General features: G+C 44.1%; 1 protein-coding gene across 2 annotated transcripts; it reads right to left on the reverse strand.

The window, feature by feature from the left end:
- Positions 1-1178: 1178 nt before the first annotated feature.
- Positions 1179-26237, reverse strand: LOC115137067 (G-protein coupled receptor 4-like). Of its 2 annotated transcripts, none has more exons than XM_029673095.2 (2): positions 25214-26237; positions 1179-3230 (listed from the first exon to the last, which is right to left on the reverse strand). In XM_029673095.2, the coding sequence occupies exon 2, from the start codon at positions 3199-3201 to the stop codon at positions 2197-2199; it is 1005 nt and encodes a 334-aa protein (XP_029528955.1). In that variant the 5' UTR covers positions 3202-3230; positions 25214-26237; the 3' UTR covers positions 1179-2196. The 2 variants fall into 2 exon arrangements, with proteins under 2 accessions (XP_029528955.1, XP_029528956.1); XM_029673096.2 differs by lacking the exon at positions 25214-26237 and adding an exon at positions 10539-15984.
- Positions 26238-26257: the final 20 nt, after the last annotated feature.

Consider the following 26257-nt stretch of genomic DNA (forward strand, 5'->3'; position numbering starts at 1 on the left):
CAATGAGTCGTGAAACACTCAATGCTTCTGATTAGACAGGTTGATTACAAAGGCATTGCAGTATGGCGACTGGTAAGCTCTACGTGGCTAATCATCCTCAGTCAGTGGAGGAATGTGTATTTTTGTGATGCATCAGAAAAGGAGTCGAACAGCTGCCAGAAAGAGTGATGTCGGCGTTCCTCTGGGGAAAAAGGTCATTGTAAGCTCAGAGGCGGGGGGGGGGGGGGGGTAAAAGAAGGAAGGAAGGAGAAGCAGTCAAAAAAAAGTGTCCACATTCTCAGCTTCTCCGGGACCAGCAGTGGAATCTTGTTCTGTTTAGTTTATCTGACAGATTGAGACATTTACCATCTGATAACCATCAATCTTTCCTCACACTTTCTCGCTCACTTTCTCTACTTTTACCTTCGCTCTCATTCTGTCTCTCCGGTCTACTTTCCCTTCCCCGTCTCTGTCCTTTCCTGTCTTCCCCCCCCCCTCTCTATTTTCTCTCTCTCTTTTCCAGTATCTCTCTATATCTCTCCCTTCCACCTAGCTCTCTTTGTCCCTCACGACTCAAGTCGTCCCTACACACACACAGACGGATTATCAGAGAGAGACAACCATGTGTGGGGACTCGCAACGCAAGCTCCGAAGAAAACGCCCATCCCTCTCTCTGTAACTGCAGCAACATAGCCGTTTTAATTATTGGCGTGTGGGGCCATCTGTGTTACCAGCTCGAGATTACGGACTGCGTGTCCGTTTTAATTGCGGCTCCGTTTGCTGTATTTTGTAGTATGTTAGCTGTCAGTGAGGCGGATTGGAGCCGTGCTCTCCGTGAGCCACGGAGTCTCCAGAGTTTTTCGGTTCAGCTTTCCTCATCAGCGCCAGAGCGCTCTTATCCAGACCGTAAGGACCATAGGGACCACCACTAGGATGGGAACCATGAGCCCTACAAATACCCTACCCTAGCGCCAACCTGGGGACAGAGGGACAATGTCCCATCCCCACAGCCACATCACACTCCTTCGTTAAAGCGGTGGCCTACAGTGATCTCCCATGTTCAGAACATGAGTTTAAAAAAAAGATGCACTGACTCAGTTCTCTTTTTGTATTTTACCTTGAGGGACTGAGAGAGGAACTGATTGAACCCATAATGGAATTGTACGTGTAAACATAAGAAACACATATGCAAATGTGGGTAGCTTCCTTTTTTGTTTATTGGATTAACATTGTCAACAGGTCTTCATTGTCCCATACTGTATTTTCTGGGATTTCAACACCAGCATTGTTTACTACATAGATTTTGTTTAGGATAAATACGAAATTGAACAATGTTCTCATTTGTCGGTCCACAAAGCAGGCAAATTAGAATATAAAAGGTTCATTTGTAAACCAAGTGTATATCAACAAAAACCTCTGGCAGACCTGAAGAGATACAAGGGCCCTTCAAGCGGAACGACCCTGTAACATAAAGCCAGAACAGACAGCCTTTGAAAGGATTTTCCATACCAATGAAGACAGGCATTAAGAGAAAGCTCCAATTAAAAAGAACATGATGCATATGAATGAATATCCATCCTCATCACCAAGCAGGATATTAGAAAAACTACACAAAGGCTGCAGTCCTTTTCTTTGAACATTTTAAGGACAACCTGATTGACTGATTGTCCATGGAAGTGGGTTGATATGAAAGAACATGTTATTGAAGTCCCACAGCCAAACCTGCTGTCCTTTTTCTACAATGTGCACGGAAGGGATTTACTGCAGTAGAGGAAGGGCATAAATACAACAGACACGTTACATGTAATCTGATTACAAAAAAAAAAAACTTTATTCAATTACGTTACCAGCAAGAATATTGTAATCAGATTACAGATACTTTTGAAAAACTAGATGATTACTTCTTAAATTATTTCTAAATTCAGAAAGGATGTTGTTTTCTCAATGGTATTCAATTCAGTATTGAAAAAGCATCCGTTTGTTCCACCTGAGCGAGTCAGGGATCACTATGAAGACACACCAAATGCGTTTGATGGATCCTTTTGGTCTTCTTCTAATGCCTCTTAAAGGGAAAGTAATCCAAAAGTAACAGAAAGGGAGTTTGGGTAATTCAAAAGTTACGTTACTGATTACAATTTTAGACAGGTAACTAGTAACTGTAATTGATTACATTTAGAAAGTAACCCACCCAACCCTGCACACAAACACTGTATGTAATCAGATCATGTTTGTATGTGTCTTCCATGTTACTGCGATGACGGAACTGTCTCTCTCCCTTTGACTCTTTCTATTCCCACAGCAGCACAGTCTCATGTCCTCCCTCACCCCGTTACTGATCAGCACATACAGCACTGGGTCCACCACACTGTTCAGGCTGGACAGGGCCAGCGTGCACGAGAAGGGGAAGTGCATGATCTCCTCAAACTCACAGTACCTCTGTTCGCCCATATAGTAGTAGGCCAGTGAACGGGTCAGCAGGAGGAGGTGGTAGGGGGCGAAGCACACAGAGAAGATCCCCATCACCCCGAAGGAGAGCAGCCGTACCTTCCTCTTAACCTGCTCCCCCAGCCCCTCGCTCTGCTTCACCTGGCCCAGGATTCTCCAGTAACAGAGCCCCAGCACCAGCAGGGGCAGCAGGAAGCCAATGCCCACCCGCAGCAGGTTGAACAGGGCCACGGGCTTTGGCATGGGGTAGGTCTCGTAGCAGCGGTCCTGCGTGTCGTCGTGGGCGTCCTGCAGGTTGTCCTTGAACAGCACCAGGCCGTGTGCGGACATGACAGCCACGCACACAACCAGACACAGCACCCAGGCGTAGCGTATGCTGCGGAAGGCCTTGGTCCTCAGGGGGTAGGTGACGGCCAGGCAGCGGTCCACAGAGATGCAGCACAGCAGGTAGATGCTAAGGTACATGTTGGAGTAGTAGAAGAAGCCAGCCACGCTGCAGGAGAGGCTGCCCAGGCTCCAGTGGTGGTCCTGGTGGTAGTAGTTGATCCAGAGAGGCATGGTGAGGATATAGAGTATGTCAGACAGGGACAGGTTGAGCAGGAATACCCCAAGGACGTTCTGGCTGCGGACCTGCTGGACGATGGGGCCAAGGGTCAAGAGGTTAAAGGCCAAGCCCAGGATGAAGGCCAGGATGTAGATGCCCATCAGGAAGTCACTGATAGGGCTTTGAGAGATTGTCACGCAAGTAAAGTTTGTTTTATCCATCTGTTTCTCCATCTTTGTTCAGGTCCAAACTGGAGTCGTTCCTGAAAAGACAAACAAGTACATTTTGTATGTAATTCGTGTAAAATAAAAATACATATCACATCTATGCATTTTCCCCCCCTTTATTTAATCAGGAAATTCATATTTAGTCTCTTTTACAAGGCCATGACTCATGAATGAGACAGACTAGTCTCTCTTTCCTTGAACTTCCCATAGTCTAATTTATCAGAAAGTTACTCACATAAGGGCTCTATTCAATCCACGTCGCAGAAGTTCAACTTTACAGCGTGATTGGAAGTTAAGGGGCTCCCGAGTGGTGCAGTGGTCTAAGACACCACATCTCAGAACAAGAAGCATCACTGCAGTACCTGGTTCAAAATCCAGGCTACATCACAGCCGTCTGTGATTGGGATGTTTTATCTAAGCATACCTCTTTACTTGTTCAATATTAATGAGGTTGTCATTCTGACTGTTGTAAATCTCACATCTCAATATACTGCACTAACATGCCTAGGATATTACATCCAAATGACCAAACACAGTACATGGAATGATAACCCACATCATCAATACAGGCATATATCATGGCATCCCAATTAATACACAAATAACATATTTCCATTAGGTGACAGATTACATTTAAACAAAGTATTTTTCTACATATCTAAGCATACCTCCTGACTGGTGGTTCTTTTTTTTTTAAAGAAACGAAACATTATTTTCTGCTTCTCTGCTAAAAATCTGGGTAAACTATAGGAAGGTTTAGCGGAGACCGCATTCAAGGTAAACGCTGCATATATCGGGTCATTTGGAAAAGACCTTACATTTTATATTGCGGAATCTGTAATGCTTCAGCTTTCAATAGAGCCCATAAAGTATACTATAGAGACACATAAAAATAAACACACAATACTGTATAACATATCCATTGAACACAGTTGAACTCATCCCTCAAAAGATAACATCCTCTTACTCACAATCATAAAAAAAAAAATCTCAGTATCCAGCTCATCATAATTTTCTCCAACCCCATTTCGTTAGCAAAATCATTAATGTGTCAAAAAGACACTTTTGACTATCCACTCTTACACAGTCAAAACTGTAACACACTATTTTAGCTTCGTAATGGGCTCTGGATGAAAAATATGAGTCTACCCTTCAAGAGTGGGTCTCTGAGGTTTAGTAATAGTCTCATGGATATCTAATCTTGATGCCCTCAATCTCACACAAATTATCATGGAACCTACCAGGTACAACCCTAAACACGGGCACCGTCATAGATATCATCCTGACCAACCTGCCCTATAAATACACCTCTGCTGTCTTCAACCTGGATCTCAGTGATCACTGCCTCATTGCCTGCGTCCGTAATGGGTCCGCGGTCAAACGACCTCCACTCATCACTGTAAAACGCTCCCTGAAACACTTCAGCGAGCAGGCCTTTCTAATCGACCTGACCCGGGTATCCTGGAAGGATATTGACCTCATTCCATCAGTAAAGGATGTCTGGTTATTCTTTAAAAGTGCTTTCCTCGCCATCTTAAATAAGCATGCCCCATTCAAAAAATGTAGAACAAGGAACAGATATAGCCCTTGGTTCACTCCAGACCTGACTACCCTTGACCAGCACAAAAACATCCTGTGGCATACTGCATAAGCATCAAATAGCCCCTGCGATATGCAACTTTTAAGGGAAGTTTGGAACCAATATACATATACAGGCAGTTAGGAAAGCAAAGGCTAGCTTTTTCAAACAGAAATTTGAATCCTGTAGCTTCAAACTCCAAAAAGTTATGGGACACTGTAAAGTCCATGGAGAATAAGAGCACCTCCTCCCAGCTGCCCACTGCACTGAGGCTAGGATACACTGTCACCACCGAAAAATCTGCGATAATTGAGAATTTCAATAAGCATTTTTCTGCGGCTGGCCATGCTTTCCACCTGGCTACCCCTACCCCGGTCAACAGCTCTGCATCCCCGACAGCAACTTGCCCAAGCCTTCCCCATTTATCCTTCAGCCAAATCCAGGTAGCTGATGTTCTGAAAGACCTGGAAAATCTGGACCCCTTACAAATCAGCAAGGCTTTCGACTCTGTCAATCACCGCATTCTTATTGGCAGACTCAACAGCCGTGGTTTCTCAAATGACTGCCTCGCCTGGTTCACCAACTACGTCTCAGACAGAGTTCAGTGTGTCAAATCGGAGGGCCTGTTGTTCGTACCTCTGGCAGTCTCTATGGGGGTGCCACAGGGTTCAATTCTTGGGCCAACTCTTTTCTCTGTATACATCAATAATGTCGCTCTTGCTGCTGGTGATTCTCTGATCCACCTCTACACAGACGACACCATTGTGTATACTTCTGGGGACACCGTTAACAAACCTCCCGACGAGCTTCAATGCCATACAACACTCCTTCTGTGGCCTCCAACTGCTCTTAAATGCATGTAAAACTAAATGCATGCTCTTCCACCAATCGCTGCCCGCACCTGCCCACCCATCTAACATCACTACTCTGGACGGTTCTGACTTAGAATATGTGGACAACTATAAATACCTAGGTGTCTGGTTAGACTGTAAACTGTCCTTCCAGACTCACATTAATTATCTCCAATCCAAAATTAAATCTAGAATCAGCTGCCTATTTCGCAACAAAGCATCCTTCACTCATGCTGCCAAACAACAGATCATGACCAAGATGGAATAGCAGTCAAACGTCCTTTGCCCTCATCTTGTCGTGTCATTTACAAAATAGCCTCCAACACTCTACTCAGCAAATTGGATGCAGTCTATCACAGTGCCATCCATTTTGTCACCAAAGCCCCATATTCTACCCACCACTGCTACCTGTATGCTCTCGTTGGCTGGCCCTCGCTTCATATTCATCGCCAAACCCACTGACTCCAGGTCATCTATACGTCTTTGCTAGGTAAAGCCTTGCCTTATCTCAGCTCACTGGTCACCATAGCAGCACCCACCCATAGCACGCACTCTAGAAGGTATATTTCACTGGTCACCCCCAAAGCCAACTCCTACTTTGGCCACCTTTCCTTCCAGTTCTCTGCTGCCAATGACTGGAACAAATTGCAAAAATCACTGAAGCTGGAGATTCATATCTCCCTCACTAACTTTAAGCATCAGCTGTCAGATCAGCTAACAGATCATTGCACCTGTACATAGCCCATCTGTAAATAGCCCACCCAACTACCTCATCCCCATATTATTTATTTATTTGTGCTCCTTTGCACCCCAGTATCTCTACTTGCACGTTCATCTTCTGCACATCTATCACTCCCGTGTTTAATTGCTAAACTGTAATTATTTCGCCACTATGGCTTATTTATTGCCTTACCTCCCTAATCTTACTTCATTTGCACACACTGTATATAGACTCTTCTATTGTGTTATTGACTATAAGTTTGTTTATTCCATGTGTAACTCTGTGTTGTTTGTGTCGCATTGCTTTGCTTTATCTTGGCTAGGCCACAGTTGTAAATGAGAACTTGTTCTCAACTGGTCTACCTGGTTAAATAAAGGTGAAATAAAAAAATTGAAAAAAATATATTTATTTGAGCCTTATTTCAGTGCAACTCGCTAACTCTAAATGTCCTATGAAACTACACTATCTCCCCACTTTTAACCCTTTCGTGTGAAAAGTTTCACCAATTTCAGGCTTTGTGACTCATCTTTTCTGACCCCCTCAGTGTATGATAGCAGTTACTGTCATAGGGTTCAGGACCTTATGATTGGACAAAAATGTGTCATGGAAATATTGGCTCCCACCTCCTAACGGGTTTATATGACCTTATGTTAATGCCGCTGTCCAGTAATTGCATCTAAATATGCCATGGATATTGCTCTACATGATTTCAAACTGGCCTACGATCTGCTACAGCACAGGTTGTGATTAGTGGGAGAGCATTTGCACTTCGTTGTGACGTCCGATATGCCAGAGCCAGACTCTATGATTGGATGAACTAGATATTTGGAGGCAATAAGACTGACAGCAGGACAGTTCGTAGGTTTAACACATGTTTAAATCCTTTACTCTAATGTAAGGACGGACATACAGTAGTTCCATAGAGTTCATATGGGTTGTTGTGATGATAGCAGGAAGAAATCTGTCCTGCGGCTGTAACTTGGGGATGACATTCGGACTGGTACTACACACTGATAATCAGATCTAAGCTTCTGTCCTAGCTTGCTCATGAAATAGACAGGCAAGTCCGACTGTCAAATGGAACCGAGATCATCATTCAAATCTAAATCCCAATTAGACTCTGGGAAACACGGTAGCAACAATCTGATGGATATCTATATTCCTTTCAGTACCACCTACACCAACGTGCATTTCGATTATTAGTAGCACAATCACATAATTACCTTTTCAGGTCTCCGGTGGAGTAATACAAGGTATAATTTATTTTGCTGTTGATTGCACTAAAAGGTGTTGATTGTTATTGAGGAGTAGTTTGGTTCGAGCTCATTGGAGAAAGAATTAGTTATGAAAGATAAGACAGGAAATCCGTTTTTTTATTTATGAGGCTGAGTAGATTATGTTGGTATGTTCTATCCACCTCCTACTCGGGCTTTGTTGTTGTCAGTGTGTAGAGCGGGTGCCAGGCAATGTACAGTATGTATGATCTTAATTTGATCCAGTTTGCTAAAGCAGGAAAATATTCCTGCAGCAACAGAAAATGTGACTTATAATGTGGATTTTAATTAATGGGCATTCTTGTAAGGGTTGATACATTTTTCTTACGAGAAAATCAAGTCAAATCAAATGAAATTTGAAAGTGGAAATTCCAAACTTCAGAAGCCGTCTTAAACCTCAAATACACTACAAGTTGAGCATTTCCTGCATTTCCAAAAAGGTATACTGTTACAGGGTGATCAAATTAAGATCCTAAACGCTAGGGGGAAAATGGTGCTCTCTAGAACATAAAAGAGTTGTTCGGCTGGCCTCATAGGAGGACCCTTTGGAGAACCCTTTTAGTTCCAGCTAGAACCACCTTTAGGGGTCTACATGGAAAGGGTTCTACATGGATCCCCAAGGTGAACCAAAAAGGGTTCTCCTATTGGGACAGCCAAAGAACCCTTTTGGAACCCTTTTTTCTAAGAGTGTACACGTGTAAGTATGGGTGTGTTGGTGTGCATTTGTGGGTGTGGGTGTGGGTAGGCCTATGGGTGTAAGTAGCAATGCATGTGTTACGGAAGTTGGCAGTCTCACTAAATTGGCATGAAATGTGATGTAAAGGTACTCCACAGTATAGAATTAGTGTTTATCTAGCCTGATAAAGCACTCAATCCTATTCCCTGGTTTATTCCTCGTGGTCTTGATCTAAAAGGTCATTCTATGGGTGATCCACAGATGTGTCATTAATCTAAGCTCTCACCATGTGGATGACTGAGACATAACATGCAAAATAAAAAGAGCCTGCCTGACCAATGGTCCATGAGGTGAGATTAGTCGTTCATTATGTACCCGCTAAGACTGAGCATTGACTATGTGATGTTTTCCTTTTTACCACGGTAGTCTAAACCCTCGTGAATAGGGGCAACCTGAGAACTGTATTTTGGTTTGCTGAAAGACTACAGACCTGAAAGACAACTTGTGTAAATCAATAACCAGAACGTTCTGCTATGCTGTTGTAATCTACAAGGTTTCCCAAACTTGGTCCTGGGTCCACCCTGGGGGCACGTTTTGTTTTTTTCCCAACCGCCACACAGCTAACTCAAATAACCAACTCATCATCAAGCTTTGATTAGTTGAATCAACTGTGTAGTGCTGGGGGGGGGGGGGGGGGGGGGGGGGGCCAGGACCAAGTTTGGAAAACCCTGTACTAGAGCACTGACTAGTCAAAACATTTGGCCCACAGTAATCACTGTGGAATCTAAAAACATCTTCTAGTTTCAGAGACATTGGTGGGATAGTCATTGCGTTGTTGAACCTTTTGCCAACAGCTTGAGGTGTGAGTAACTCTGGTATTCCCCTCGTAGTAACAAGGATCACTAATGTTTCGTCGACTCCTAAAATACATTCATATTGCGGACACATAGTGCATGATACTGTACCACTGTGACCGCTGTGCGTGTGTTCTTGATACCTGTGCTATTTGTGGTTACCCTTCACTCGAACACAGTTCCATTTCCTCTTTCATTAGATAAGAAATGCTCGCAGAATGCCTGTCCAAACTTGTACATTCCAGTACATTACTGAAGAACACTGGAGGTCTACTTTCTCAGGCAAGCTTTGGTTATGTCTCAAGTTTGACCTGGAGAATGCACATTTTTCTTTTAAAGCTATCTGACCTGTCTCATTAATAAAGCATTGTGAATATTAGTGTAGCGGGCAACCCTTCATAAGGAGTCTGCCACTATACATGCTACCTGTCCTTGCATCTCCCACAGGTGTCTCGGTCTGCTACATGTCAGATTTAAACACAGTCTTGGATAACTCCTTGAGATTGCGGGTGTACTTTCCTCCTTGTATCGTCCCTATTCTCTCAGCGTCAAATGAACCTTGCTTAGCGCCTAGAAGAGTACATTTGACTGACACGACACGTAATATCTACCCACTGAAGCCACCCTTCCTAGCCCTCTAAAGACGTTTCTAATGAGGGTTTCAGTTCATTACATCCATCCAGCAGTATGCTAACGTTCTCTTCACCAAACACACAGGCGTGGACTCTCAGACGTCCAGTGACAGCGAAATGTCAGCCCCTCCCCGGGTTACAGTCAGCCTCGTGTCCCAACGGTCTCGAAGCACAACTCGTTTACATCTTGAGAAAAATGTCCTCTTCTTTCTCAAATCAGAAGACTGTTCTCCTCCACATTTCCACAGTTCTCAGAATCCACCCTCTGTTTCGCCCTATAAGCACCTGTGGGAGCAATTAGCATGTCTTCGATCATTGAACCAGTCACTGGCTACATTCCCAGGCCTCTTTAGTCTAATCGGTTAGTAAGGCTGACACACTGCTACGGGCTAGTCATCCTTCTTTTTACCACTGTCATCCTGTGGCCAGAGCAACAGGGAAAAGGGCGTGTTGGGGGGGGCAGTTCTTTTAGGACCGAATTCAAATTAAACTTGTCAGCGCAATCTTTAGGTAGAATATTTAAAAAGCACGCGCCTGCATCTGTGAGGCGATTTTAACTGAGACCTGAAGGACTCACCGATCAACTTGAGAGAATGTCTCATCTTCCAAAACATACAGCGATACTCTGTGCACTAACTTTTAGTGAATGTCTTAACTCCATCAGAGAGGAAGACGTTGACAAAAGCTTTATCATTCCTTCAGCTACACTTTTAAATCACTTCTGAGTCCTTGAACACCGTTTTTAGAAGCCCTCACCTGCCAGTTGTGGGACTTCGCTTGTTGTCGACAACGATTCTCCACAGTGGGGCAAGAACTTCTGTCTCCTTCCGTAACCCTCATGCACAGGAGATTTCCATTCAGTCAGCCTGAGGGGAGGCTTCAGAACATTTGAGGTACTGCCAGACCGTGAGAGTCCCACATGGCGACAGGAAGAAAGCTGCGACCACTCCAGTCAGAAACACTCTGATGAGAGAAGACAACCGACAGGCTGGTGTTTTTCAACCCAGTACACGTCCTCTGTGACGGGGAAATGCCAACCATTAGCAGTCAGTCCACTCACTGAAGTCAAGACTTCAGACAGACAGCCAATGCACGAGAGGAGACACGGAGAGAGAATAAGTCAGCCACGAGAGGGGAAAAGAAGAGGGATGTTTAGGGCAAGAGGGTGGGAGTTTCCTTTCAGAATACTTGACTTTAGGGCGGGGGCGGGAGGGTAGAGACTCAGCTAGAGCCCCCTGTCACACACACTAACTCCCCCAGCACCTCCAGATGGATCATTCTTGCTGAAACGTTCAACTTGACTGGCAGTCAGGCTGACCACAATGGTAGTTTCCTCCACAAGAGACCACAATGAAACTAACAAGAGACAAAAGAGAGCTAACAGAAACAGCAGATTCTCCAGACATGCAGGCATTGTGAGTCAATAATACAATGGAAGATAACGATCTTTGATATCTGTCTAACGGGCTATTCCTGTGACGTAGATGTCCAACACAACACGTCAAGCGGACTGAAACCGCCAGTGAAAATGCCGAAATGATTCGACACGGGTCAGGTCGTCCCTAACGTCATCTCTGTACTAGAGGTGAACCACATCTGGGGGGAAATCACATGACTTGGACAGCATCTGCCTATTAGTACAGGAGGGAGATATGTGTATCACAGTCTATGTTTATCTGGGAATGGGAAGTGAATATCCTGTATAAACCGGCTCTCCCTACACTCTGTGTAAACATGTATCATTCGGTCTTTGAATTTAGTCTTGTAGTGCTCTCTCAACAATGCCGTTGAGGTTCAATGAGTCACAGCTGTGACAAAATGATTTTTTTTTAAATGAGCGTCACCGCAGGGAGATGTACAGTATAGGAATGCATGAAGGGACGGTGCATTTGGAAAGTATTCAGACCCCTTCTATTTTCCACTTTTTGCTTCATTACAGCCTGATTCTAAAATGTATTAGATGAATTGTTTTGCTCATCAATCTACACATAATTATTGTATTTTTATTTAACAACGTCCCATAATAATTACAACGCGAAAACAGGTTTTTGGACATTTTTGCAAATGTATAAATAAAAAAATAAAAAACGTATTTACAACTGTTTTGCTATAAGACTCTAAATTGAGATCAGGTGCATCCTGTTTCCATTCATCATCCTTGAGATTTTTCTACAACTTGATTGGAGTCCACTTGTGGTAAATCTAATTGATTGGACATGATTTGGAAAGGAACACACCAGTCTATATAAGGTCCCACAGTTGACAGTGCATGTCAGAGCAAAGACCAAGCCATGAGGTCGAAGGAATTGTCCGTAGAGCTCCGAGACAGGATTGTGTTGAAGCACAGATCTGGGGAAGGTACCAAAAAAATGTCTGCAGCATTGAAGGTCCCCAAGAACACAGTGAAGAAGTTTGAAACCACCAACACTCTTCCTAGAGCAGGCCACCAGGCCAAACTGAGCAATCGGGGGAGAAGGGCCTTGGTCAGGGAGGTGTTCCAGAGTTCCTCTGTGGAGATGGGAGAACCATCCAGAATGACAACCATCTCTGCAGAACTCCACCAATCAGGCCTTTATGGCAGAGTGGCCAGACGGAAGAAACTCCTCAGTAAAATACAGCTCGCTTGGAGTTTGCAAAAAAGCACCTAAAGGAATCTCAGACCATGACAAACAAGCTTCTCTGGTCTGATGAAACCAAGATTGAACTCTTTGGCCTAAATGACAAGTGTCACGTCTGGAGGAAACCTGGCACCATCCCTACGGTGAAGCATGGTGGTGGCAGTATCATGCTGTGGCAATGTTTTTTAGGGGCAGGGACTGGGAGACTAGTGAGGATCGAGGGTGAATGGACAAAGTACAGAGAGATCCTAGATGAAAACCTGCTCCAGAGTGCTCAGGACTTCAGACTGGGGCGAAGGTTCACCTTCCAACAGTACAACAACCCTAAGCACACAGACAAGACAACACAGGAGTGGCTTCGGGACAAGTCTCTGAATGTCCTTGAGTGGCCCAGCCAGAGCCCGGACTTGAACACAATCGAACATCTCTGGAGAGGCCTGAAAATAGCTGTGCAGCGACGCTCCCCATCCAACCTGACAGGACTTGAGAGGATCTGCAGAGAAGAATGGAAGAAACTCCCCAAATACTGCTGTGCCAAGCTTGTAGTTTCATACCCAAGAAGATTCGAGGCTGTAAACGCTGCCAAAGGTGCTTCAACAAAGTACTGAGTGAAGGGTCTGAATACTGTGATAGCGAATTTATTACAAATAAAAACTGAAATAACTTTTCTAACAACCTTGCTTTGTCATTATTGGGTCTTGTGTGTAGATTGAAGAGGGATTTTTTTTTCTCATCCATTTTAGAAGAAGTCTAACGTAACAAAATGTGGAAAAAGTCAAGGGATCTGCTTACTTTCCGAATGCACTGTATGTGGGTAAGTGAGCAGATGTAAATGTCAGTGGTGACACGTTTCAGAGATTAGAAGTTGGCGTTGGAGAGAAAAAGGAAAATCTGTCCTGACGTGAGGATGTGTTGTGCTCAACAGGGAGATGGAGAGATGACGTGAGAAAGACAGAGCCTCTACGGGGTGGACAAAGCCGGGCGTGGAGTCACCAGACAGAATTTGTGGCCCCTCTGTTTTGTTTCCCCATAAACATAATGAATGGTTTATGAATTACAATGCCTGGTTTTGCCAATGTAGTGTTGTTGGGCCTGCCAGTAGCGCAGACCGGGACAGAGGCTATGCCGGTGCGCTTTCATGATCTGAGGAGGGGGAAGGAGGGGGGTGTAATAATGTAATATTTAGTAGTTAAAATCCCAAAATGCATTGTGATTGGGCACCTAGCCATGCAATGTCATAAGATACCGTCTTCATCACCTTCATTTACGAATCTAATTGGATCCCACCCAGGTCGGGGTCAAATTAACCGTTCTTTTTTCTCAAAGAGAGAAGAAAAAGTTGTTCACTTTTCCAGACAGCTACAGCTAATAATAGGCTAGCTAGTAGGTACTAGCTTCGTTAAGGTCAGGAAGCGGTGAGCTGAATATTTATAGCTGGCTAATCAGCGTGGATATCTGAAAATGGCTAGGCACTGCCAAAAGCAAAAAGAAATGGAGGACCACCATGTCGAGTGCGATGCCAAGCTCACCGAGCAGCCCGCTAGGCCTACCACCGAGATTGAGGAGCCTAGCAGCAAATGTAATACCCGCCCACCCCCCACGCCGCCTGCTGACCACAGAGGTTGAGGAGAGCCAGGGCCTAGCACCAACACCACGAGGGTAACATCACAACAAGCACCTGCACCTCCATTACCCCAGCCACTAGTAACTAGCTCCCGAGGACTGGATCTAACCAAAACTGAACCAGTGAAAGCAGAGTTCATTGGTTCTTGCAAAACGAAATCGGCACCACAGCCAGCAACAACAAATGGACCCCAATCAGTTGTCTTCAAAGATACGGCGGGCCTTTGTCAGCATTGCAGACTGTGCTGTTGGCACTGAAGCATGGGTTTGGAATAACATTTGGGGACATCTACAGCAATGTGTGAAAATTCCTTCTCCACTCTTAAGGGCTTACTCAGTGAACACAGGCGCAGCATGTTACATCAACGAAAAGCCTAGCTGGTCCGGCTGGCATATGAACGGGAGCTGACAAGTACATTTCGGCAGGAAAGGAGAATGGAATCTGACATTTCTCATGAGGTTCAACACAGCATGGAGGAGGCTGCAACTCGTCTAAATGGTAAGCTATAACCTATGACCCTGGCTACCGTGCCTGAATGAGTCATTCGTTGGTTTCCCCTCATGTAACCCTACTTGTTGTTAGGCCTTTGCTTTTTACTTCAATTCATATTTTAGATGTATCTGTGATTCCTTGCTTTTGTGGGACTAATTGCTATCGATAGATATACAGTTTTGTGTTATTTGACGGGTATAGGCACAATGACCAATGTAGCCTATTGGTTGTGCTCGGGGGTGACGCTGCCGGCACATCTAACATTATCCTTTCATCGAGCTGACTGGCTGCAGCCTTCTGTCCACGGTCCTGAATGATGTTTCCAGTGTGTGTTGTTTTAATGAGCGTATCTTGGGCGACCAGTCTTCGTGGGGATATCTACAGCTGGTGCTTTCTTGTGTGCAAAATGACAAGACAGTTGTTGTGTATATGACTACATTTCAGATAGGCCTCCATTTGTGGTACATTTTGTATGTAGGACCCATACCGTGTGTGGCCTACTAAAACAAGTGGGCAAACTTTCACTCGGCACTTATTCATTTGCGTTACAGTTATTGTGTGATAGTATTGACCACTTTTACAATAGCCTATGATAATAATATAGCCTACTTTCTCACCTCTCCCTGCTCTCTCTCTATGCCGTTTGTGTTTGTGTGTGTTGAGCTCAGAATGGGAATTTACTCTTATTCACGGCAGATTCAAATTAGATACTGCCAGGTAGAACATTTTACATAAGCTATGACTGTGGAACATTTTACATCAGCTATGACTGTAGAACATTTGACATCAGCTATGACTGTAGAACATTTGACATCAGCTATGACTGTAGAACTTTTTTACATCAGCTATGACTGTAGAACATTTGACATCAGCTATGACTGTAGAACATTTGACATCAGCTATGACTATAGAACATTTTACATCAGCTATGACTGTAGAACATTTTACATCAGCTATGACTGTAGAACTTTTTACATCAGCTATGACTGTAGAACATTTTACATCAGCTATGACTGTAGAACATTTTACATCAGCTATGACTGTAGAACTTTTTACATCAGCTATGACTGTAGAACATTTTACATCAGCTATGACTGTAGAACTTTTTACATCAGCTATGACTGTAGAACTTTTTACATCAGCTATGACTGTAGAACTTTTTACATCAGCTATGACTGTAGAACATTTTACATCAGCTATGACTGTAGAACATTTTACAACAGCTATGACTGTAGAACATTTGACATCAGCTATGACTGTAGAACATTTTACATCAGCTATGACTGTAGAACATTTCACATCAACTATGACTGTAGAACATTTCACATCAACTATGACTGTAGAACATTTCACATTTACATTTAAGTCATTTAGCAGACGCTCTTATCCAGAGCGACTTACAAATTGGTGCGTTCACCTTAAGACATCCAGTGGAACAGCCACTTTACAATAGTGCATCTAAATCTTTTAAGGGGGGTGAGAAGGATTACTTTATCCTATCCTAGGTATTCCTGAAAGAGGTGGGGTTTCAGGTGACTCCGGAAGGTGGTGATTGACTCCGCTGTCCTGGCGTCGTGAGGGAGTTTGTTCCACCATTGGGGGGCCAGAGCAGCGAACAGTTTTGACTGGTCTGCGCGGGAACTGTACTTCCTCAGTGGTAGGGAGGCGAGCAGGCCAGAGGTGGATGAACGCAGTGCCCTTGTTTGGGTGTAGGGCCTGATCAGAGCCTGGAGGTACTGAGGTGCCGTTCCCCTCACAGCTCCGTAGGCAAGCACCATGGTCTTGTAGCGGATGCGAGCTTCAACTGGAAGCCAGTGGAGAGAGCGGAGGAGCGGGGTGACGTGAGAGAACTTGGGAAGGTTGAACACCAGACGGGCTGCGGCGTTCTGGATGAGTTGTAGGGGTTTAATGGCACAGGCAGGGAGCCCAGCCAACAGTGAGTTGCAGTAATCCAGACGGGAGATGACAAGTGCCTGGATTAGGACCTGCGCTGCTTCCTGTGTGAGGCAGGGTCGTACTCTGCGGATGTTGTAGAGCATGAACCTACAAGAACGGGCCACCGCCTTGATGTTAGTTGAGAACGACAGGGTGTTGTCCAGGATCACGCCAAGGTTCTTAGCGCTCTGGGAGGAGGACACAATGGAGTTGTCAACCGTGATGGCGAGATCATGGAACGGGCAGTCCTTCCCCGGGAGGAAGAGCAGCTCCGTCTTGCCGAGGTTCAGCTTGAGGTGGTGATCCGTCATCCACACTGATATGTCTGCCAGACATGCAGAGATGCGATTCGCCACCTGGTCATCAGAAGGGGAAAGGAGAAGATTAATTGTGTGTCGTCTGCATAGCAATGATAGGAGAGACCATGTGAGGTTATGACAGAGCCAAGTGACTTGGTGTATAGCGAGAATAGGAGAGGGCCTAGAACAGAGCCCTGGGGGACGCCAGTGGTGAGAGCGCGTGGTGAGGAGACAGATTCTCGCCACGCCACCTGGTAGGAGCGACCTGTCAGGTAGGACGCAATCCAAGCGTGGGCCGCGCCGGAGATGCCCAACTCGGAGAGGGTGGAGAGGAGGATCTGATGGTTCACAGTATCGAAGGCAGCCGATAGGTCTAGAAGGATGAGAGCAGAGGAGAGAGAGTTAGCTTTAGCAGTGCGGAGGGCCTCCGTGATACAGAGAAGAGCAGTCTCAGTTGAATGACTAGTCTTGAAACCTGACTGATTTGGATCAAGAAGGTCATTCTGAGAGAGATAGCGGGAGAGCTGGCCAAGGACGGCACGTTCAAGAGTTTTGGAGAGAAAAGAAAGAAGGGATACTGGTCTGTAGTTGTTGACATCGGAGGGATCGAGTGTAGGTTTTTTCAGAAGGGGTGCAACTCTCGCTCTCTTGAAGACAGAAGGGACGTAGCCAGCGGTCAGGGATGAGTTGATGAGCGAGGTGAGGTAAGGGAGAAGGTCTCCGGAAATGGTCTGGAGAAGAGAGGAGGGAATAGGGTCAAGCGGGCAGGTTGTTGGGCGGCCGGCCGTCACAAGACGCGAGATTTCATCTGGAGAGAGAGGGGAGAAAGAGGTCAGAGCACAGGGTAGGACAGTGTGAGCAGAACCAGCGGTGTCGTTTGACTTAGCAAATGAAGATCGGATGTCGTCGACCTTCTTTTCAAAATGGTTGACGAAGTCATCTGCAGAGAGGGAGGAGGGGGGGGGAGGATTCAGGAGGGAGGAGAAGGTGGCAAAGAGCTTCCTAGGGTTAGAGGCAGATGCTTGGACTTTAGAGTGGTAGAAAGTGGCTTTAGCAGCAGAGACAGAAGAGGAAAATGTAGAGAGGAGGGAGTGAAAGGATGCCAGGTCCGCAGGGAGGCGAGTTTTCCTCCATTTCCACTCGGCTGCCCGGAGCCCTGTTCTGTGAGCTCGCAATGAGTCGTCGAGCCACGGAGCAGGAGGGGAGGACCGAGCCGGCCTGGAGGATAGGGGACATAGAGAATCAAGGGATGCAGAAAGGGAGGAGAGGAGGGTTGAGGAGGCAGAATCAGGAGATAGGTTGGAGAAGGTTTGAGCAGAGGGAAGAGATGATAGGATGGAAGAGGAGAGAGTAGCGGGGGAGAGAGAGCGAAGATTGGGACGGCGCGATACCATCCGAGTAGGGGCAGTGTGGGAAGTGTTGGATGAGAGCAAGAGGGAAAAGGATACAAGGTAGTGGTCGGAGACACATCAACTATGACTGTAGAACATTTCACATCAACTATGACTGTAGAACATTTCACATCAACTATGACTGTAGAACATACACTTACTTTGATTGAGTTTGCTTTCCTGAAACTCTCCCACACAGAAAATATTGTGCACCTGAAGAAGTGGCGGCTTGGTTACACTCATTGCAAAGTGTCTCAAATTCAAGAGAAATATAGAGAAATATATAGATGAATGCTATGCTATGAAGCCTGTAAGAATGTTTTAGCAACTAGTGGTGCTCTCCCTGTCGAGTTGATTGATCTGTGCATGTTGGTAGCCTAGTGGTTAGAGAGTTGGGCCATCCACCGAAAGGTTGCTAGATTGAATCCCAGAGAAAAGGCAGTTAACACCCTGTTCTTATGCCGTCATTGTAAGTTTGTTCTTAACTGACTTGCCTAGTTAAATAATATATATATTTTTAAAAGCCACAAATTATGAGTGTGCCTACTGCATCTACAGCTGCATTTCGGATACGCATGTCCTAGTGGGGCACATATCCTTCTTGCAACCCAGTCTCTCTTTAATGATGTACTACATGTACAAATTAAGACTGGGTTACTTTCTTGTGCTATTTTGTTAAATGACGGTTGTTGATGTCCACGGCTACATTTCAGATACATTTTTGTATCTTGTGTTATTAGGACTGTAACACAATAGTAGTTATGCCCCCTCGGGTATGTCATCCTGAAGGGAGGGAGGGAGGGAGGGAGGGAGGGAGGGAGGGAGGGAGGGAGGGAGGGAGGGAGGGAGGGAGGGAGGGAGGCAGGCAGGCAGGCAGGCAGGCAGGCAGAGACAGACAAGCAGACAGACAGGCAGACAGGCAGGCAGACAGGCAGGCAGGCAGGACAAGCAGACAGAAATATTTGAATTTACATTTTTCTGCGGACAACATGTCTCCTTGCCCCACCTCTGCTCTCCTCCATGAATTCAGTTAGGTCCTGCTGCCTGTGTATGCCAAAACTCTGCACTGCATCATACAGTAGTTATGGCGATGCCTGTCTCCTGTAACATTCTGTAACAGTTAGCATCAAGGTCATCTGTACTTAGCAAGTAGGAACATTTCATTTGGGTAGAAATGTCATGAAAAATATGAGTGATGGTCTTACTCTACTCTGAGTGCACAACTGAGAGTGTATATGTCCAGCCATGCCTTTTGAATGTTTGGAGATATTATAAATACGATGCAAATGTATTACTAAGGCCTAGATTCAATCAGATGACGTGTTAACGTGTGATACTAGACACCCACATAGGGCATATTGTGGCTGTGTCAGAGGGGGAATTGGGTTGGAGCACTCAATTCCGTGAGATGCTGCTCTTGAATCATTTTCATGAAGCCACACCTGCCACATTCATATTGGAAGTTCAGAACGAGTAAGTGAAGGCCATATAGAAAAATAACTCTCAAATTGAAAAATCATTCAACTAAATAATGAGGGTTTCGTTCATCTTAAATGGAGGTGTCGATTGCATCTCACATTCCAGTGTTTTAACTTGTTTACAAGGCTGCCAACATTGTAGCCCAGAGGAGAAACTGATATTCTCAGGGATTCTTGAAAGATGGGATGAGAGACAGAGCTACACTACCATTCAAAAGTTTTGGGTCACTTAGAAATGTCCTCGTTTTTGAAAGGAAAAGCTGATTTTGAATGGAATATCTACATAGGCATGCAGGGGCACATTATCAGCATTATCGCGGTAGGGGATTTTGCTATAGGGCCGTTATTAAGGTACCCCCGTCGAGAGTGATACAAGTCGTCTCACTCAAGTTCTTATGTCACCCGGCTAACAGGTGACTCACAGGTCCGGTCCAGACTGACCTGGTTATGTATCCTGCCCTTTTATTCAGAGATTAGCCTTGTGTGGTGCCGTTAGGCTTGTTTCGGGATCTTAGCTAATATCAATCAGACTTAAAGCACCTCTTGTTTTACTTCAGCTTTCCCTTTGTATGCTCTTATATCTAGACTCACGCAAGCTATAACTTGGTCACGATTTACAGTCGATGTCCGTCGGCTAATACTGCTTGAGTATTAATATAGAGTTTTACTATTACAATAAAATGATTATTCTGTCCAAACCATTATATTGTCTTTAGTGTAGAAACTAGACTTGTTTCCCTAGATTGGCAGTGTCAGAGGTGTTCTCTCCCCTAGGGTTTTGGGTATAGTTTCTGCTTTCTATTCAATGTTTGCAATTCACACAGTTGTACACGTTATTAGAGTTTATTTTTTAGTCCTTAATCTATAACATCAACAATCATCAAAACACTTACTACTATTAATGCCTTATATGTGTATTACAACAAGCGGTTAATTACCTTAGCGCAGGTTGACCTGGTTGGTCCCCAAAGAGTATTCTTCCAACTCACAATTTCTCTAGAGGCTTATTCAATCACTCAGTATCTGTTTCTCCTACTAGAAGTTTGTACTATGATTAACTGATTAGTGAAGAGAACGGTTCGAGATCAAGACCCTTTGTAACACCACTGATGCTATTTATCCACTCCGGTTAAGGGGTGGATATCTTTAAGCAACAGGAGTGTAGAGGGTAGTTGTCTCAGTATGTCTCGTTCAGAAATCAGAAGTCAAGAGATACAATTGTTCTAGAGTATGAAAGTCAGATATGACCTTTTAGGTTGATGATAGTTGAAGTATCACAAGCTGTCTGTCATTGGTAAGTCAAGTAGCACTATCATGCCTATCTGTTGAAGGCCTGCTTCTTATATACTCTTTTGTCGGGACCAAGTCAACCCATGCTTTGAATTATGTTTTTTTCACAGTGTGGCCTAGCACAGAAAATGCCTCTGTGAGCGTGTCGCAGCAGTGCTATTACTAGTTGCAGTACTTCGGGTGGCTGTGGTGTGAGGTAGCAGTACTATTATTATTTGCAGTGCTTCTGGTGGCTGTGTCTATGAATCATCGAAACCCAAATCTTCCGTCAAGTTCACCCAGTCAGACTCTACTCCTGGTTTGACTCCCTCCGTCTTGCTTGATGACTCATCCCCCCCTTCATCTGGGGGTGGTGCCTGAACCCGAGGTATGTCATTGAACCAGTTGTTCGGCTCCCATTCCAGAGGCGGGGCCAATGGAGGAGGTGCCCTCAAAGCTCTTTTGTGCTCTTGCGTCAGCTAATCCAAGTTGATCATTTTAAAAGGCTAATTGATCATTAGAAACCCCTTTTGCAATTATGTTAGCACAGCTGAAAACTGTTATACTAATTAAAGAAGCAATAAAACTGACCTTCTATAGACTAGTTGAGTATCTGGAGCATCAGCATTTGTGGGTTCGATTACGGGCTCAAAATGGCCAGAAACAAAGACCTTTCTTCTGAAAATCGTCGGTCTATCCTTGTTCTGAGAAATGAAGGCTATTCCATCCGAGAAATTGCCAAGAAAATGATAATCTCGTACAAACGCTGTGTACTACTCCCTTCACAGAACAGCGCAAACTGGCTCTAACCAGAATAGAAAGAGTGGGAAGCCCCGGTGTACAACTAAGCAAGAGGACAAGTACATTAGAGTGTCTAGTTTGAGAAACAGACGCCTCACAAGTCCTCAACTGGCAGCTTCATTAACCTCTTCAGTCGACCCTCTACTTTTTTGAACATTTTGTTAAAAATCGCGCAACATTTCAGCGCCCTGCTACTCATGCCAGGAATATAGTACGTTCATATGGTTAGAATGTGTGGATAGGAAACCCTCGGACGTTTTTAAAACTGGTTAAATCACGACTGTGGCTATTACATAACGTGCGTTACATCGGAAAGCGCAGGAAAACCTGATCACAGAAAATGGAAATAAATATCCTTGCGCCACTTCCAGCAATTGTTAACAGTGAGCCGAATTAGATAAGACCGAGCATTCAACTCCCACAGCATCCCCATGTTGTCTAGAGTCTTGTGAATTGAATCATCTTTGATTCTTGGTTGAACCGAAAGAGGGGCACCGCTTACCTCCGGTCTCCGCCCAGATCATTCCGGAAGAGCTCTCTCCTGGAATTTTTTCCAAGACGACAGCTAATGATATTTACATCGCCTACGGATGACTTTTATCGCTTATTAACGTTTACTAATACCTAAAGTAGCATTACAAACGTATTTCAAAGTGTTTTGTGAAAGTTTATCGTCTACTTTTTGAATTTTAAAAAATGACGTTACGTTGTGAAATCGCTGTTTTTTTCGTTTATCACACAGTCTACATATAACGATATCTTGGCTTTATATGGCCCGATTTAATCGAAATAAAGACCCAATAGTGTTTATGGGACATCTAGGAGTGCCAACAAAGAAGATGGTGAAAGGTAATGACTGTTTTCTATTTTATTGTGCGGTTTGTGTAACGCCGAAATGCTAATTATTTTGTTTACGTCCCCTGCTGTGCTTTTGTGTTGTAGTGTATTGGTGCATGCTATCAGATAATAGCTTCTCATGCTGTCGCCGAAAAGCATTTTAAAAATCGGACTTGTTGCCTGGATTCACAACGAGTGTAGCTTTAATTTGATACCCTGCATGTGTATTTTAATTAACTTTTGAGTTTTAACTAATACTATTAGCATTTAGCGTAGCGCATTTGCATTTCCAGAGCTCTAGTTGGGACGCAAGCGTCCCAAGTAGAGGCAACAGGTTAAATAGTACCCGCAAAACACCAGTTTCAACGTCAACTCAACCTCCTAGGCAGAGTTGCAAAGAAAAAGCCATATCTCAGACTGGCCAATAAGAAGAAAAGATGAAGATGGGTTAAAGATCACAGACACTGGACAGAGGAACTCTGCCTAGAAGGCCAGTATCCCGGAGTCGCCCCTTCACGGTTGATGTTGAGACTGGACAGAGGAACTCTGCCTAGAAGGCCAGTATCCCGGAGTCACCCCTTCACGGTTGACGTTGAGACTGTTGTTTTGATTGTACTATTTAATGAAGCTGCCAGAAAAATGTCGCCCATACAAAAGGGGAAACTAACAAAGAGTCACAGACAACAACCAAAATGAAATGTGGGGTTTTAGGAGGGGTGTCCACTGAAAGTTGACTAGCCAAAACACTTTTTCAGAGAGTTTGAAATTAGGATCATTTTCTCCGGACAAGGGCATTTCTGGGTATAAAGTCGACATGGAAATGAATAATATTGAACATTTCCCCGTATAAAATCCCCCTAAATGTTTAAGGTCAAATAATGTAACCAAATGCAAAAATGTCAACTTTTTAAAAAAAAGTTTCCCTGCCAGACAAGGACTGTCCCGACATTTAAGAATCCCTGCTCTACAGTTACCAAGTGTCAACTTTGCCAATTACATACACAGCAAATTCAGGAAGTTGTGCAAAATAAGATCTTGGACAGGATGTCTCTACCGTGTAATCTAGGTTGATAACAGGGCATTGTGTGTTCTCTGTTTGAAGACATTTAAGACTGAATAGACCAATCATCCATCACCACTCGGCCATCTAATTTCCCTGTATGGGTAAAAAAAGTAAACTTGCCCATGTTTATAATCTTCTCTAAAATCTAACATATAACCTTTTTAGTGCCTGGAAACAGCTACTGGTCACAGAGGGGCACAGAATTCACCATGGCACCATCATGCTACTTATGATTCTAGCCACATCACCCTGGCTGACAGTCCGCAGAGCAGCTGGTGCCAAGTCGAGTCCTGTGTTAGCTAACCAGGGACTGTTTTTCTGATGACTGCAGCTGTCCAATCACGGCTGCATGGTAAACAAGCCCTCAGCTTGGAGGACAGATACCTCTGCTATGATTACACATACTTCAGCTTCACATATCTTTACGCAGTTTGTTCATCTCACTCTCACTTTCTTTAAAAAAAAATTATCTGTATTTATTTTTTAGCAGATAAATGGTTGATGAATCATGATGCATTTAACCTCCAGCGTGACACTGTTTATCTTTTGTAAAGTGTAGTTTGGTATTTTAGAGCCAAACAACGTGTTACATGTATCCATGTTATGCTATATTTTGTTTTGAGCTGGAAAAATATGGTAATGGACAGGTCATGTATTCCTCCCCATTATCTGTGCGTAGTAGAGCAACTTAAGCTTAAACTTAAGTAGTTGTCAAACGACATACATTTAACATTTGTTATGAAGTCTGTACGTTACGTGGGTCAAAACAGGGATATATCAGCCCATTATTAGAAACTCTGTAGGACAAAGTGGGTGGATGCATAGAGGTGAGCGCTGGCCTGGTCTGTTTCTGAGATACAGTATATATGAGAGGGATTACAACGTCACAATGACATCCAGCACTGTACTTAAAAATAAAAAAAATAGTTGGTGTAGGTGTGTCTGTGCTTTGTGTCCGTGTGTGAGTTTCCATGTGTCTGTGTGCTGACTCCTAACTCATGACCATGTTTGGCGTTGTACCGAGAGGAAAACTGAACTAGTCTAAAAATGTATACTGTAGGCCTATTGTCTGTTGCCATGGCAGCTAAAGGTCTAGGCAGAGTCCTCTCATTGAAATACCCCCTTCCATAACTTGACCGTGAAGGAACCATCTTTCTGGATCACGTCGCATAATTGAACAAGTATGGGTTTCATACCTGGGTTAAAAAAACTATTTAGTGTATTTAAATTACTTTCAAATACTTTTTGGGTTTATTTATATATATTTTTTTTTTATTGAAAAGACAGTTGAATGTATTTGGAAATTCACTTGGAAAGTATTTGAAAATACTCAAATACCTTCACTCTAATACATTCATTTAACCCTGGTATTTGAAAATAGGATTTGAAATAAGTATTCAAATACACTTTCAAATAGTAGGCTTTTCATAGGAAATTATTTGACAGATCTTTCAAATACTTCCAATAGAAGTAGTTGATTATTTGAAAATACTCAAATGCGCAGAAAATACATATTTAAATAACAAATAGCGAAGTATTCAAACTCATGTTTGATGGGTTTGTTGCCACGAATAAGTTCAGAGTATGATGTCCTTTTTACCTGCTGTGTGAGATTGCCACTTACCAATCAGTAGGAGTAACAAGTGTTCCTCTGTCTGACCCAGCAGGCTAGTGAAGAACTCTCACCATTCAGTTTGGTCCTGTGCAGCTAAGTCGGTAGAGCATGGGGGCTTGCAACGTCAAGAGTCGTGGTTTCAATTCCAGCTGGGTCCACCATATGCAAATGTAAAATAAGCATCTGCTAAATGGCACATATATATATATAGCAGGTACTTTCCTTCACAGCTGGCCACAAGGCTCTCATAATATGCCCGTGTAGAATCATGCAAAAAGCTGGCTTTGTATCCTGACAAGTGGCACAGGTGTCAAACTCATTTCATGGAGGGACGAATGTCTGCGGTTTTCTCTCCTCTATTGTACATGATTGATCAATTAAGGTCACGGATTAGTTAGGAAATCCCCTTTTTTCTCTCCTCTATTGTACATGATTGATCAATTAAGGTCACGGATTAGTTAGGAAATCCCCTTACCTGGTTGTCTAGGTCTAAAGTGGACACAAATTGAAAGAAAATAAGGAGAATCAACAGACACTCGGCTCAGCACGGAATGCGTTTCGCACCACCCCCCCTTCTAAACCATGAGAATTGAATGGACGGCGGTTGGAAGCCATGTCTATCTGAAGCCCCAGTTCTCTCCCATCTGTAGTATGGCATTTACACTCGAGATCTAGGAGAGCTGATTGACAGGCTGTGAAAAGGCCTTGGAAGCAGGACCCCCAAAATGTGATGAAGATGTATTAAGTAGGCAGATATTGGCCTGTCAATCAGAAGGGGAGAAAACATCTTACGAAGAAAATCTCATCCCACACACGTTGATTATGAAGCATTGTCGACGATCTCGCTCTCTCTCTCTCTCTGTGTATTTCTCTCTCTCAATCGGTCATTCAATCCACATACTGTATGTGTTGCAGTGTGATGGAAACTCTGAGCAGATAATGTCTGATGCACTGATGCATGTCACAAAAACATACGTGCCGGGACGCAATTTGATCTAGATACGAGTGGTATGCACAACCATCATTATTCACCCCTGTAATTCTCCCTAGTCT

Source organism: Oncorhynchus nerka, linkage group LG11, assembly GCF_034236695.1.
Source record: "Oncorhynchus nerka isolate Pitt River linkage group LG11, Oner_Uvic_2.0, whole genome shotgun sequence".
Classification (NCBI taxonomy): Eukaryota; Metazoa; Chordata; class Actinopteri; order Salmoniformes; family Salmonidae; genus Oncorhynchus; species Oncorhynchus nerka.

Excerpts from the sequence above, each read along its gene's own strand:
- LOC115137067 (XM_029673095.2), bottom strand. The coding sequence starts at position 3,201 with ATGGAGAAACAGATGGATAAAACAAACTTTACTTGCGTGACAATCTCT.